This window comes from Moschus berezovskii, chromosome 14 (genome assembly GCF_049115385.1).
Source record: "Moschus berezovskii isolate FMDL1 chromosome 14, NW_MosBer_1.0, whole genome shotgun sequence".
NCBI lineage: Eukaryota > Metazoa > Chordata > Mammalia > Artiodactyla > Moschidae > Moschus > Moschus berezovskii.
In genome coordinates, this window is record NC_142473.1 from 80,774,401 (window position 1) to 80,791,437 (window position 17,037).

The window sequence follows — 17,037 nt, forward strand, 5'->3', positions numbered from 1 at the left end:
CCACAAAATCTAGAAACCATAAAAGGAAAGTTGGAAAATTCTGACTACTTAAAATAAGTCCTATGACAAAAATAACCTTCAGCAGAGACAAAAGACAAGTGACAACCAGGAAACTCCTCCTATGAGTTAATTTTCTGATTTATAAAGAGCTCCTGTAGAACTGATAAGGAAAAGACCAGCAACACACACAGACATACACAAATAGGTGAGCCCATGGACAAGCCAAGAAAAGGAAACACATGTGGCTAAATGTATGAAGAGACATACAACCTGGCTCATAATACAAGAAAAACAAATTTAAAATATCAGAGTACTATATACATATTTTTTGGCCACACCACACGGCTTGCAGGATCCTAGTTTGCCAACTAGGGACTGAACCTATACTCCCCACAGTGGAAGTTCAGAGCCCTAACGACTGGATCAACAGAGAATTCCCACTTACATACTATTTTTACTATCAGTTCAGTTCAGTTCAGTTCAGTCGCTCAGTCGTGTCCGACTCTCCGCGACCCCATGAATCACAGCACGCCAGGCCTCCCTGTCCATCACCAACTCCCGGAGTACACTCAAACTCATGTCCACAGAGTCGGTGATGCCATCCAGCCATCTCATTCTCCGTCATCCCCTTCTCCTCCCGCCCCCAACCTTTCCCAGCATCAGAGTCTTTTCCAGTGAGTCAACTCGTCGCATGAGGTGGCCAAAGTATTGCAGTTTCAGCTTTAGCATCAGTCCCTCCAATGAACATCCAGGATTGATCTCCTTTAGAATGGACTGGTTGGATCTCCTTGCAGTATAAGGGACTCTCAAGAGTCTTCTCCAACACCACAGTTCAAAAGCATCGATTCTTCGGCGATCAGCCTTCTTCACAGTCCAACTCTCACAACCATACATGACCACGGGAAAAACCATTGCCTTGACTAGACGGACCTTGGTTGGCAAAGTAATGTCTCTGCTTTTTAATATACTATCAAGGTTGGTCATAACTTTCCTTCCAAGGAGCAAGCGTCTTTTAATTTCATGGCTGCAATCAGTATCTGCAGTGATTTTGGAGCCCAAAAAACCAAAGTCTGACACTGTTTCCACTGTTTTTCCATCTATTTCCCATGAAGTGATAGGACCAGATGCCATGATCTTTGTTTTCTGAATGTTGAGCTTCAAACCAACCTTTTCACTCTCCTCTTTCACTTTCATCAAGAGGCTTTTGAGTTCCTCTTCACTTTCTGCCATAAGGGTAGTGTCATCTGCATATCTGAGGTTATTGATATTTCTCCCAGCAATCTTGATTCCAGCTTGTGCTTCTTCCAGCCCAGCGTTCCTCATGATGTACTCTGCATATAAGTTAAATAAGCAAGGTGACAATATACAACCTTGACGTACACCTTTTCCTATTTGGAACCAGTCTGTTGTTCCATGTCCAGTTCTAACTGTTGCTTCCTGACCTGCATACAGGTTTCTCAAGAGGCAGGTCAGGTGGTCTGGGATTCCCATCTCTTTCAGAATGTTCCACAGTTTATTGTGATCCACACAGTCAAAGGCTTTGGCATAGTCAATGGAAGCAGAAATAGATGTTTTTCTGAAACTCTCTTGCTTTCTCCATGATCCAGCGGATGTTGGCAATTTGATCTCTGGTGCCTCTGCCTTTTCTAAAACCTGCTTGAACATCTGGGAGTTCACGGTTTACATATTGCTGAAGCCTGGCTTGGAGAATTTTGAGCATGACTTTGCTAGCGTGTGAGATGAGGGCAATTGTCCGGTAGTTTGAGCATTCTTTGGCATTGCCTTTCTTTGGGATTGGAATGAAGACTGACCTCTTCCAGTCCTGTGGCCACTGCTGAGTTTTCCAAATCTGCTGGCATATTGAGTGCAGCACTTTCACAGCATCATCCTTCAAGACTTGTAATAGCTCAACTGGAATTCCATCACCTCCACTAGCTTTGTTAGTAGTGATGCTTTCTAAGGCCCACTTGACTTCACATTCCAAGATGTCTGGCTCTAGGTCAGTGATCACGTTATCGTGACTATCTTGGTCGGGAAGACCTTTTTTGTACAGTTCTTCTGTGTATTCTTGCCACCTCTTCTTAATATCTTCTGCTTCTGTTAGGTCCATACCATTTCTGTCCTTTATCGAGCCCATCTTTGCATGAAATGTTCCCTTGGAATCTCTAATTTTCTTGAAGAGGTCTCTTGTTTTTCCTATTCTGTTATTTTCCTCTATTTCTTTGCATTGATCACTGAGGAAGTCTTTCTATTTGCAAATACTCCACAATATGACAGGACAATCTACAAAGAAGATTTTAGGGAAACATGCACTCTCATGAACCACAGGTGAGAATATAAATTGGTATGCTCTCTCCACAGAGGGTGATTTAGCAGTATCTTCCAAAATCACAGATCTACATATTCTTCCTCCCTACAATTCCATTTCTAGGAATTTATCCTATGATATTCTTGCACATGTGCAAAATGACAAACTGCGGTACAGTTTGCATAGTGAGAGACTGAAAACAGCTTAAAAGTTCCTCAGCGGAACATTGGTTAAAAAATGGAAACTATTGGGACTTCCCTGGTGGTCCAGTGGTTAAGAATATGCCCACCAATGCAGGAGACATGGGTTTGACTCTTGACCCGGGAAGATCCCACATGTCCTGGAGAAACTAAGCTCCTGAGCCACAACTATTGAGCTTCTTCTCTAGAGCCCGGGGAGCGGCAACTACTGAGCCCATGTGCCTAGGGCCTATTTCGGTGCTCCACAGAAAGATAAGCCACCACAATGAGAAGCCCACACAACGCAACAGAGAGGAGCCCCCGCGCTCTGCAACTAGAGAAAAGCCCACACAGCAACGAATACCCAGGGCAACAGCAACAACAACAAAGTAACCCAGAGATTTCATTTGGGCAGTAGAATGCTAGGCAGTCAATACGAAAGAATGAATAAACTACATACTGATATGGAAAGATTATCACGATATAAAGAAAGCGAAGCACAGAAAGAACACTACGTATAAATGCTCTGTTGCTGTTGTTCAGTCCCTGGGTGCTGTCCAACTCTTTGGGACCCCACGGACTGCAGCACACAGGCTCCCCTGTCCTTCACTGTCTCCCAGAGTTTGCTCAAATTCATGTCCACTGAGTTGGTGATGCTATCTAAACATTTCATCCTCTGCCACCTGCTTCTCCTCCTGCCCTCAACCTTTCCCAGCATCAGGGTCTTTTCCAATGAGTCAGCTCTTCGCATCAGGTGGCCAAAGTATTGGAGCTTCAGCATCAGTCCTTTCAATGAATATTCAAGGTTGATTTCCTTTAGGATTGACTAGTTTGACCTCCTTGCAGTCCAAGGGACTCTCAAGAGTCTTCTCTAGAACCACAATTCGAAAGCGTCAATTCTTTGGCCCTCAGCTTTCTTTATGGTCCAACTTTGACATCAGTACATGACTACTTGAAAAACCATAGCTCTGACTACACACGGACCTTTGTCAGCAAAGTGATGTCTCTGCTTTTTAATATGCTGTCTAGGTTTGTCACAGTTTTCCTTCCAAAGGGTATAATATGCTACCACCTAGCTTAAATAGAGTGGAAAAACATACATTTCCATGTATTTGTACATATATAAATAATATCTTTGAAAAAATAAAGAGGAAACTACTAACTGTGCCTATGGGGTGGAGAGGTGTGTTGCTGGGAGCAGGGTTGGGGAACTTTTCACTGTATATCCTTTTATATTTTAAAAATCTTTGGTGAGTGTATTTCAGATTGTAATTTAAAAAAATCCAATAGAATAAAGAAACAAAGTATCTGGGGAAAATTACGGCAAACAAGATCTGGGCCAGAAACAGGTAAACAAGCAAACAGTATTTAACAAGGTAAAAGGTAGACTGCATTTGATTTCTAGTGGAGTTAAAGAACAGATTATTGAACATGTGGCTTAAAAGCACTTGGGAAGAAAACAATTGCTACTGAGGTTTCACTAACATCAGGACATGAAAAATTGACCTCATTTTTATGGTCTCATAAGGATACCAAGACTGGCACACTGGGAAATGCCACAGACAGAGGCTACCTTGACTATTTCAAAGTATCTGACAAACTCTCACAATACCCTATAGACAAGACGAAAAATACAGGTTTCACGAGCGAACAACCAAGCCTAGGTGCAAATTCATGAACCAAAATCAACACAAAGGAAGTCCACAGGAACACAGCACCAGGCTTGGTGCAAAGTCCTGATGCGCCACTTTTGCTAGCAATCCACAGACAGAGAAAGCACATTTATCAAATTAGAAGATGAAGTAAACAAGGTTGGGAAAAAAGGACTGAATCAAAGTTTGAAAAGATGTTGAGAGGCAGGAACTAAGAAGTACAATTATTGGTACTTATTAAGTACACTATTAAGATAAAACCTAAAATATTCAAACTGCACAAGTATAGGATGGTAGAGTTCTGGTATTAACAATTATCAAGGAATTATAAGTGACTGCAAACCCAACAGTGGCTTCAGAAAAGGCTGCTGAAACATTAGGCTGAACTAACAGTGTCCAGACTATCCCTGTACTCTTTTGGACAGCTCTCATTTGGAGTGCTCTACTTTGTTCTGCCCCCCTCAAACATAAAAAGGGAAATGAGCAGAACTGTCAAGGATTTGAGAACCAGATCTTAAAAGGAACCTCAGGAATTCTGGCCTAAAAAGAACGATCTAAAGGGAAGTGGCAGTTTACTCTCAAACAGCTGGAGGACTGTCCATCAGAAGAGACATCACCAGACTTATTCTGTGGAGGTTCAGAGGTAGACCAGGACCAATGGGAGGAAGTGACAGCAACGGAAATGGTGGCTGGGTATAAGAAAAAAATCTGAAAGGGAATTGAGCAGTGACGGGCTAGAGTTAACTCATCAGACAGTGACCTATCACTGCAAGTGTTCAAGCAGAGGCTGAACCTCCACTTCTCAGGAATGTGTGACAGTGCATCATTAGACAGAAAATGAAACGAGATGTCTAAGAAGCTGTGATTCCAACTGATCAACTGGGACATGGGATTGCGGAGTCCTTTAGAAGCTGGGAAAATGGACTCTCAGACAGACATTCTCCAAATCACACATCAGTCAGGCCGCTCCCATTGTGCCATTCAGATCCAGATTAATAAATAAATGAGTTTATCATCACTGCAGTCTTTCCTCGAGGGTCTGACTCTCAGCTCCTATACTCCCATTACCCTCTCTTCCTCTCAGTTCTGCCCAACTTCTAGGCTTGAGACAATGAAGGCTAATCGGTTAAGTCCTGGGGCAGAAATCTTCATTTTGGTGTTTACTTTAGTACTGTTCACTGCTCAGGATGGGTGCTCAACAGACATTTGTTGAATTGCTTAGTGAAAGCCAGAGAAGAGCTGCAGAAATGGCATGGAGCCATCAGCTACTGAATGAGGTGACGAAAAATCCAGTGCTGTTGTGGGTCTCAGAGCTGGCTCACCAGTAACAGACAGACCTTCCACCGGTATCCCCAGTTCTACTTTGGCTTACCATTACTGATTTCTGGGAGGTCAAACTTAGTGAAGTCCCACCACTGGAGCCGGTAGGTGGTATTGGCAATGTTACTGGCCACGGCAGACTGTCCATCACCAATCACTGCCCCTGGTCGGGGAGAAGACAAAGAGAGCACGTTATAGATCTATCTGCATGTTTCCCCTGCAAACACAAGGCAAAACTGGGGTCAGCAGGAGAGGGAGAAAAGGGAGATGCTGAAGGCGGCTGACAAGTCCTATCTGTCAGGTCTCTATCTCAAAGAGAAACCAGATATGTTCTCAAGAACAATTCTGCTTGTAAATATAATCCCATATTACGTTATGTTATATTAATCAGCTCCCCTTTCCACTTTTACTTAACATTGACTGACTGCCACCGATGTGGCAACATACTGTCTGGTAGGCTTAAAGAGATGATCTGAAAAGACAAATGAGTTGTTTTTCATAAAAATGCTGGGAAAGAAACACGAAAAATGAAAGGACACCGTTAATACAGAAAGGCCCCACAGAACAGCATTCAGTCCCTGGACATCTCTGTGGTGAGCGGCGCTCTTTGAGAGAAAGCATCTCCTTTGTATGTGACCTTCCTCCCAGGAAAATATCTCAAAAGGAGAGGCTTCCTCCAGGGAACAGGCAGCCAGCATTCAGCTGACTGGATAGACAGAGACAGTAGAGAACAAATGAGGTAATATTTGTTCATTTTTTCTGGACCCCTGGCATGTAACACAACAGAAATTTATGAGCCTAGCTTTTCTGCATCAGAATATTTTTATTAAGGCAATATTTTATAACCCTCCTGCCCTGCCCCACCCCCGCCCCAGGAGAACTTCCTTGAATCCACATTCACTTGTGAAATCTCAAGGTTTAACTTTCCCTGAGATATACGCTTCTGTATGACATTTTTTTCCTTGGTAACCAATTAAATAAAAATGGATTAAAAAAAAAAACAGGGTGACACTTTAATTTGCAGTTGTATTTCATTTTACATGAACATGTCATTTCTTCCTCCTCCTCCTTCCGAGGTGCCTTTCATACACAACCACCCTTCTGATCAGACAGAGCCGAAACCCTCTTGGGAGACTAGAACGTTCGCATATGCTATACAACCTAAACGGTGTTTTCTGCTGCAAATCAAGTCCGATTTTGAGAAACTGAACTTGTTAGAGCTGACTGGCCTTGGAACAATGGACAACTCTACACCTAGATTCTTCCATATTTTTCCACTTTCCTCCTATGCATGTCACTGCAAGAGTCCCCTCCCCCCTCCCCTTTTAGAGAGCTTCATTTATTGCTTTGCTCCTCCTGGTAATTTCCTATTCTTTCCTCAGATGGTCAAGACTGTTCAGAGAGAAGACAATCTCCATACAAGTCATGAAATATGAGAACAGTACTCTGCTCACTCTCCCCCAGGAACTGCAGGTCACTGCGTGAGAACTCTTTCGAACATTAGTGTATTGGTAGACTCCTTGTCCCTGTTTCAATTTGTTAAGAAAGGCACACACAACAATTCATTTCCAAGATGATGATACTTCTATCGATGGATTAACATATGCTCAACATGGGCAGTCCTGCCCCTGTGGGGGTAAAAACTAGTTCGGAGTGGGGGGAAAATCTTGAGAGAGTACAATCCCCAGGTTCCTGTCAAAGTACTCCAGTATCTGAGCAGATATGCAGCATATCTGTGATATAAAAATTTCACGGGAGGGACTGATTAGGAGAAAAGTGTCTAAAAAGGTTTCTTCGGAGGGTAATGATAAAATAAAGGTTGAGAAATACTGTTCTAGATAAACTAATACCATCAAAATAATACATTCCTTAAAATCTTGCAGATTCAAAGACATAGTCCAAAATGGTCATGATTTCTCCAAAGGCCTAAGCAAGACAGCATTTGAGTGGTTTGTCAATGAGCCCACTGACCTCAAACTCCTACTGAGGGCCCTGGGGCATATCACTTCAATGAGACAAACACATGCCTTTGCTTTTAATCTTTATAGAAAATTCTGTAATGATGGTATCTGACTTAGGAAATTTTGCTGAACCTCTGGGTCATGAGGAGGGTAAGCTACCTATAGGACTTTCTTAATAGGAACTTTGTTGGTTTCTCCAGACTTCCCTGACAATGAAAATAATTCTTAAAATTCCAAGGTCCACTTCCCAGGAAAGAATTACTTACTTTCACTTGGACTCAGGCTCAATTCCACTGAGCTTATGAATTGTTCCTCTGGTTTGGTTGATATCAACCTCTGACCACTAGAGACGTCTCTCTCAAATTAGTTTAGTTCCTTAAAATTTCCTTCAACTTTTAGCAGACAAGTACATAACCCAAAATAGAAGAAGGCAAGTTGACTTTCTTGGTATATGATGAAAGAAGTTCTAGTTGCTAATAGAAAAAAAAAAAAAAAAAGCTGCAGAAACAAACCCCATATTGTAGGAGCTTAAAATCTGGGGGAGAGGACAAGAGCTACAAACAGGAAAACAGTTACAAAAAATACCAGATGCTTTAAGAGCGCTGTGGCTCTATCTGCAACTGGAAGGCAAACTTCTGAGACGCCAACCCACAGCTCCAGAAGTACCCCACACGTCCATGCCTCAAGAGACATCTTCTGGAGAATAGCTGGGCAATAAAAAAATCATGCATGGTCGGACTGTATGGAAGAGACTGGGGAAGTATTCTCTGCCAGTGGTGCCAGAGTGCTGAGGTGGCATGGAGCCTGGCACCTAGGAGAGTTGATTTTCAGGGCCATGTAAACACAGATTAGGGAGCTAAAGATGCCAGAAACAGATTAGAGTATCGTCACCAGGTTCTCTCCCATAAGAACTGCAGGCCAACTAGGCCTGTCTCTTGGAAACATCAGGAAGAAGAAGTATCACCTTATTAAAACAACAACAACGCCCCCCTCCCCCGCCAACCATTTAACAGGCCTCCGGCCGCTAAGTTGAAGGTATAGGAAAGCTGCCAGAGTGAGTTAATGGACGTAATTACAACAAAGTATTTACAGAGGAGGCACTTAGCCTTGGTAACCAAACCCTGACAGAACATTGAGGGTGAGGGCTCAAGGTTTTCTCAGTCACAGCAGAATGGAATGAGCTAAGACTCAGGGTTTCTCAACCTCTGCAACTGGTATTTTGGGTCAGGTAAGCCTTCCTTCCTGGAGAAGGCAATGGCAAGCCACTCCAGTACTCTTGCCTAGAAAATCCCATGGATGGAGGAGCCTGGTAGGCTGAAGTCCATGGGGTCGCTATGAGTCAGACATGACTGAGCGACTTCACTTTCACTTTTCACTTTCACACATTGGAGAAGGAAATGGCAACCCACTCCAGTGTTCTTGCCTGGAGAATCCCAGGGACGGGGGAGGCTGGTGGGTTGCCGTCTATGGGATCACATAGAGTTGGACACGACTGAAGTGACTTAGCAGCAGCAAGCCTTCCTTCCAATTGCACTCATCTCACACGCTAGTAAAGTCATGCTCAAAATTCTCCAAGCCAGGCTTCAGCAATATGTGAACCGTGAACTCCCAGATGTTCAAGCAGGTTTTAGAAAAGGCAGAGGCACCAGAGATCAAATAGCCAACATCCACTGGATCATGGAGAAAGCAAGAGAGTTCCAGAAAAACTTCTATTTCTGCTTCATTAACTATGCCAAAGCCTTTGACTGTGTGGATCACAGTAAACTGTGGAAAATTCTGAAAGAGATGGGAATACCAGACCACCTGACCTGCCTCTTGAGAAACCTGTATGCAGGTCAGGAAGCAACAGTTAGAACTGGACATGGAACAACAGACTGGTTCCAAATAGGAAAAGGAGTATGTCAAGGCTGTATATTATCACCCTGCTTATTTAACTTATATGCAGAATACATCATGAGGAACACTGGGCTGGAAGAAGCACAAGCTGGAATCAAGATTGCCGGGAGAAATATCAATGACCTCAGATATGCAGATGACGGCACCCTTATGGCAGAGAGTGAAGAGGAACTCAAAAGCCTCTTGATGAAAGTGAAAGAGGAGAGTGAAAAGGTTGGCTTGAAGTTCAACGTTCAGAAAACAAAGATTATGGCATCTGGTCCCATCACTTCATGGGAAATAGATGGGGAAACAATGGAAACAGTGTCAGACTTTATCTTTTTGGGCTCCAAAATCGCTGGGGATGCTGACTGCAGCCATGAAATTAAAAGACGCTTACTCCTTGGAAGGAAAGTTATGACCAACCTAGATAGTATATTAAAAAGCAGAGACATTACTTTGCCAACAAAGGTCCGTCTAGTCAAGGCTATGGTTTTTCCAGTGGACATGTATGGATGTGAGAGTTGGACTGTGAAGAAAGCTGATCGCCGAAGAATTGATGCTTTTCAACTGTGGTGCTGGAGAAGATTCTTGAGAGTCCCTTGGACTGCAAGGAGATCCAACCAGTCCATTCTAAAGGAGATCAATCCTGGGTGTTCATTGGAAGGGCTGATGCTAAAGCTGAAACTCTAATACTTTGGCCACCTCATGTGAAGAGCTGACTCACTGGAAAAGACTCTGATGCTGGGAGTGATTGGGGGCAGGAGGAGAAGGGGATGACAGAAAGTGAGATGGCTGGATGGCATCACCGACTCTGTGGACATGAGTTCGAGTGAACTCCGGGAGTTGGTGATGGACAGGGAGGCCTGGCATGCTGTGAATCATGGGGTTGCAAAGAGTCAGACACGACTGAGCGACTGAACTGAACTGAAGCCTTCCTTTAAGGGGTAGGGTGGGTCTTGTGTGTGCTGGGATGCTCAGCAGTGGCCCTGGCCGCCTCCTGTTGGATTGCCAAGAGCACACCACCCCTTCACACCCAGCTGAGACCACCAACAACGTTCCCTGGCGATCAGAATCATTCCTGGCTGGGAAACTCCAAGTTAGATAAAACACAGACTGCATTTTAACTTCAAGATCAGTGTTCTTAGAAAGCAGTACTCCTGGGATGCTCACTCACTGCTAAAGCACCAGAACCGTCGGCAATACCGATTTTGGAATTGGTATTGAAAGGCACACCGTTACACAAATATTCCTTTGGCAAACTTCCGGTCTTCCGTTTTGGCCACGGATTAGAGTCTGCCTTATCCTGGGATCTTATGAGTTACCTGTTTTTAACATGGTTTCTGAGAATATGGGCTTCAGAATCGGATGGATCTGATTTTGACACTTACTGCTAGTACCTGTATTTGTATGCCTCTGGAAATTAATCTCTCTGAATCTCAGTTGCCTTATCTGTAAAAAGGAAATAAAAATCCTTTCAATTTACAGGGCTATTTGGAAAACTCGCTGAAAAAATACTTGTAAAGTGATGGCAAACAGTAAGTGTCTAATAAATGTTATTATTGTTGCTGAGTGGCTAAGTTGGGTCTGACACTTTCGCGACCCCACGGACTGTAGCCTGCCAGGTTCCTCTGTCCATGGGATTTCAAACACAAGAATACTAGAGTGGGTTGCCATTTCCTTCTCCAGGGAATCTTTCCAACCCAGGGATGGAACCTACATCTCCTGCATTGGCCAGGCAGATTCTTTACCACTGAGCCACCAGGGAAACCCATCTAATAAATGACTGCCACTAAAATTATTTTAATTATTTACACCAATCCCTATATGCTCTTCCTCTATAGGTATAGCTCCGTAAGCAACAGCTCAGAGACAGAGGTTCTTGTGTAAGAGACGGGTCCAAATAGTGTGCCAGGACCAAGAAAGGGAAACGCTTCATTTCAGAATTAAGAGCAAATGCATAGGATCTAGATTCCTTAGGAACGTTCTCCTTGAAAGACAGCTCAGGCAAAGACAGTCCACATACTGGTCCACAAAACACACTGTAACAAATTTAAAAGAACTGAAATCATTCAAAACATGCTGTCAGAAAACAAGGAAATTAAACTAGAAATCAGTAATGGAAAGACAACTGGTAAATTCCAAAATACTTGGGAGATTAAGCAACACATTTTAAATAACACATGGCTCAGAGAAGACATCTCAAGAGAAAATTTTAAATATTTTGAACTAAATGAAAATGAAAATACAGCTTATTAAAACTTGTGGAATGTAGCAAAAGCAGTGCTTAGATGGAATATTACTGCTCTGAATGCATACTTAGAAAATAAAATCTAAAATCAATAATTTAAACATCTACTTTATGAAATAAGAAAAAGAGCTAATTAAATCCAAGGTAAGCAGAAGAAAAGAAATAATCAAAATCAGAGGAGGAATCAGTGAGACTGAAAACAGGAAATCAATAGAGGGGAAAAAAAAAAAATCAATGAAACCAAAGGCTGGTTCTTTGAAAAGATCAATAAAATCAACAAACCTTTAGCCAGGCTAACTTAAAAAAAAGAGAGAGAGAAGGCACAAACTATTAATATCAGAAACGAAAGAGAGGCTATCACTACTGATTCCATGGACACTAGAAGGGCAGTAAAGAACTTTACAAGTAACTCAATGTCCACAAGTTTGACAACCTGGGTGAAATGGACCAATTCCTTGAGAGACAGTCTACCAAAATTTACACAAGAAGAAACAGATAACCTGAACAGGCCTGTATCTAATACACTGAATAAATCATTAGAAGGCTCTTAAAACAGAAAGTGTCAGGCTCATGTGGGTTCACTGGTAAATTCTACCAGACATCGAAGGAAGAAATTACACCAAATCTCTATAATCTCTTTCAGAAAACAGAAGTGGGACTGCTTCTGAGGCCAGTATTACTCCAATACCAAAACCAAAGACAATGAAGAAAAAAGATACAGTCTAATATCTTTTACGAACAGAGAAGTAAAAATTCTCAACAAAATGCTGGCAAATAAAATACAATAATGTATATAAAAGAGTTATACAAAGGGGAATTTATCCCAGGTATGCGAGGCTGGTTAAACATGTCAAAATCAGTTAATATAATCCATCACATCAACCTGATAAAGAGGAAAAACTGTATGATCATATCAACAGATGCAGACAAGGCATCCAACAAAATCCAGCACCTATTTTTGACACAAACTATCATCAAACCAGGAAGAGTGGGATATTTCTCGATTCGATAAACAATGTCTCCAAAAGCTTGTAGCTACATTTAAAGGTAAGGAAAGACAGCTTGACGCTTGAAAAATATGAGTTTGAACTGTAAGAGTACAACATACACAGATTTTTTTCAACAAATATGTACTATGGTACTACATGATTTGCAGGTGGTTGAATCCAAGGGTATGGAAGAGCAGGTATGGAGAATTGACTAGAAAGTTATACATGGATTTTCAACTGTGTGGGGGTCAGAGTCCTTATCCTTCACACTGTTCCAGAGTCAACTGTATATGCTTTCTCCCTAAGACTAGGAACAAGCACCTTTCATCCCTCCCCTTCAGCACTGTACTGGAAGCCTACTAAATGCAATAAGACAAGAAAAGCACATAAGAGGTATATTGATAGGAGAGGAAGAAATAAAACTTTCTTTGTTCACAGGTGACATAACTGTTTATGTTGTGGTTGTCACTGTTCAGTCGCCCAGTCAAGTCTGACTCTTTGCAACCCCACGGACTGCAGCCGTGCCAGGCCTCCCTGTCCCTCAGCATCTCCTGGAGTTTGCCCAAATTCATGTTCGTTACATCAGTGATGCCGTCCAGCCATCTCATCCTCTGATGTCCTCTTTTTCTTCAAATCTTTCCGAGCATCAGGGACTTTTCCAATGAGTCATCTGTTTGTATCAGATGACCAAAATACTGGAGCTTCAGCTTCAGCATCAGTCCTTCCAGTGAATATTCAGGGTTGATCTCCCCTAAGATTGACCAGTTTGATCTCCTTGCTATCTAAGGGACTCTCAGGAGTCTTGTCCAGCACCACAGTTTGAAAGCATCAATTCTTTGGCATTCTGCTTTCTTTATGGTCCAGCTCTCACAACCATACGTGACCACTGGGAAGACCACAGCCTTGACTACACAGACCTTTGTTGGCAGAATAATGTTTCTGCTTTTCAGCGCACTAAGTATGTCATCGCTTTTCTGCCAAGAAGCAACTGTCTTCTGAGTTCATGGCTGCAGACACCATCCGTAGTGATTCTGGAGCCCAAGAAGAGGAAATTTGTCACTACTTCTACTTTCTCCCATTCTATTTGCCATGCAGTAATGGGGCCGGATGCCATGATCTTAATTTTTTTAATATTTAGTCTTAAAGCTGGCTCTTTCACACTCCTCTTTCACCCCCTTCAAAAGGTTCTTGAGTTCCTCTTCACCTTCTGCAATCAGAGTGGTATCATCCACAAATCCCCTTCATGGATCACTGCCTTGCCATGGTGAAGTGAAGTCGCTCAGTCGTGTCCGACTCTTTGTGACCCCATAGACTGTAGCCTACCAGGCTCCTCCATCCATGGGGTTCTCCCTCCAGGCAAGAGTACTGGAGTGGGTTGCCGTTTCCTTCTCCAGGAGATCTTCCCGACCCAGGGATCGAACCCAGGTTTCCTGCATGGCAGGCAGACGCTTTACCCTATGAGCCACCAAGGAAGCTGCCATGGTGAAGGGGCTTGCATAACTGAACGAAGCTATGAGTCATGCTGTGCGGGGCCACGCAAGACAGACGGGCCACAGCAGAGAGTGCTGACAAAACATGATTCACTGGAGGAGGAAGTGGCAAACCACTCCAGTGTACTTGCCATGTAAACCTCATGAGCTGTTTATGTAGAAAAGCTCAAAGAATAAAAAACAAGCAAAAACAAACAAAAAACTCCTGAAACTATTAAGGTTGCAGGATATAACGGTAATATACAAAAAGTCAACTGCTTTCCTATATGCCAGCAATGAATAAATGGAATTGAAAATTTGAAGTTAAAAATACAACACCATTTCCATTAGCACCAAAAAATTGAAAACTTTATGTGTAAATCTAACAAAACATGTACAAGATCTATCTGATGAAAGAAAGCACAAAAGATCTTAAAAAATATGGGTGCGATATTCCATGTTCATGGATAGGAATACTTAGTACTGTTAAGTACTGCTAACTGTACTGTTAAAAGACTGTCAATTCTTCCCAACCAGATCTACAGAATCAATACAATCCCAGTCAAAATCCTAGAATATTACTTTGTAAATATTAAAAAACTGATTCTAAAGTTTATATGGAGAGGCAAAAGATCTAGAATAGCCAACACAATACGCAAAGAACGAACCCAAATTTGGAGGACTTATCTAATGTCAAGACTTACTATAAATCTACAGTCATCAAGATAGTGTGGCACTGGCAAAAGAATATGTCTATTCTAGACGTTTGTCTAGATCAATGGAACAGGAAAAAGAGACCAGAAATAAACCCACACAAATACAGTAAACTGATCTTTGACAAAGAAGAAAAGGCAATTCAATAGATAATCAAATCTCTTCAAAAACAGTACTGAAACAACTAGATATCCATCGACAAGGTAGACAGACACAAACTTTATACTCTTTTTTAAAAAAATTAACTCAAATTGGACAGACCTCGATGTAAAACACAAAATTCTAACTCGTAGGAGATAATATAAGAGATAATCTAGGTGACCTTGAGCTTGGCAAAGACTTTTAGGATACAGTCCATGAAAAGAAAATATTGATAAACTTTACTTCATTAAAATTAAAAACTTTTGCTCTGTAAAAGACACTGTTAAAGAGAATGAAAAGACAACAGACTAGGAAAAGATCTTTGCAAAACACTTAACTGATAAAGGACTGGTATCCAAAATATACAAAGAACTCTTAAAACTCAACAATTAAAAAAAAATTTTTTTAATGTGCAAAGGATCTGAACAGATACCTCACCAAAGAAGATATACAGATGGCACATAAGCATATGAAAAGATGTTCAAAATCATTCCTCATTAGAGAACTGCAAATTAAAACAACAATGAGAAACCACCACACACTTCTCAGAATGGCTGAAATCCAAAACTCTGATAACACCAAATGCTGAACAGGATGTGAAACAACAGGAACTCATCATTCCTTGCTGGTGGGAATGCAAAGTGGTACAGCCACTTTGGAAAACAGTGCGGCAGTTTCTCACAAAATTAAACATACTCCTACCATATGATCCAGCAATCATGCTCTTTGGTATTTACCCAAATGAGCTGAAAGCGTATGTCTACACAAAACCCACACAGAGATGTTTACAGCAACTTTACTCATAACTGCCAAAACTTGGGATCAACCAAGATGTCCCTTAATAGGAGGATGGATAAGTAAATTGTGGTACATCCATACAATGGAATATTACTCACTTATGAAAAGAAATGAGTTACCCAAGCCATGAAAAAACATGGAAGAAAGCATATATTACTAAGTGAAAGAATAAAAAAGTTGCATTTCATATGATTCTAAACTATATGTCATTCTGGAAAAGCCAAAACTATGGACACAATAAAGATCAGTGGCTGCCAGGAGTCTGGCGGGAGAGAGGAATGAGTATAGGTAGAGCATGAGGAAACTTTTCTGGGGCAGTGAAACGATTTTGTATGGTACTATAATGGTGTATCATGTCATCATTTATTTGGCAAAACCCAGAGAACTTACAACGCTGAGTCCTAATGTAGACTACAGACTTTGGGTGATGATGTTGGTTCATGGATTCTAACAAATGTACTACTCTGGGGCAGGTGGGGGAGGTTATGGGTGTGTGGGGAAGGAAGAAAGTATATGGGAACTGTCTGTAATCACAAGAAACTAGCTGATCTGATAACATGGACCACAGCTGAATGTGGTCCACTGGAGAAGGGAATGGCAAACCACTTCAGTATACTTGCCTTGAGAACCCCAGGAACAGTATCAAAGGGCAAAATGATAGGATACTGAATGAGGAATTCCCCAGGTCGGTAGGTGCCCAGTATGCTACTGGAGATCAGTGGAGAAATAACTCTAGAAGGAATAAAGGGACGGAGCAAAAGCAAAACCAATACCCAGTTGTGGATGTGACCGGTGTTAGAAGCAAGGTCCGGTGCTGTAAAGAGCAATATTGCATAGGAACCTGGAATCTTAGGTCCATGAATCAAGGCAAATTGGAAGTGGTCAAACAGGAGATGGCAAGAGTGAACATAGACATTCTAGGAAGCAGTGAACTAAAATGGACTGGAATGGGTGAATTTAACTCAGATGACCATTATATTTACTACTGTGGGCAGGAATCCCTTAGAAGAAATGGAGTAGCCATCATGGTCAACGAAAGAGTCCGAAATGCAGTACTTGGATGCAATCTTAAAAACGACAGAATGATTTCTGTTCGTTTCCAAGGCAAACCATTCAATATTACAGTAATCCAGGCCTATGCCCCAACCAGTAACGCTGAAGAAGCCGAAGTTGAACGGTTCTATGAAGACCTACAAGACCTTTTAAAACTAACACCCAAAAAAGATGTCCTTTTCATTTTAGGGGACTGGAATGCAAAAGTAGGAAGTCAAGAAACACCTGGAGTAACAGGCAAATTTGGCCTTGGAGCACGGAATGAAGCAGGGCAAAGGCTAATAGAGTTTTGTCAAGAGAACGCACTGGTCATAGCAAACACCCTCT

General features: G+C 41.9%; 1 protein-coding gene across 8 annotated transcripts in view; it reads right to left on the bottom strand.

The window, feature by feature from the left end:
• Positions 1–17,037, bottom strand: part of AMBRA1 (autophagy and beclin 1 regulator 1) — a 176,588-nt gene that overhangs the window by 38,871 nt on the left and 120,680 nt on the right. For all 8 annotated transcript variants that reach the window (XM_088843287.1, XM_055423953.2, XM_055423955.2 and 5 more), the window contains one exon: positions 5,512–5,622. In XM_088843287.1, the coding sequence (XP_088699413.1) occupies positions 5,512–5,622 (111 nt within the window). The remainder of the gene's footprint in view (positions 1–5,511; positions 5,623–17,037) is intronic.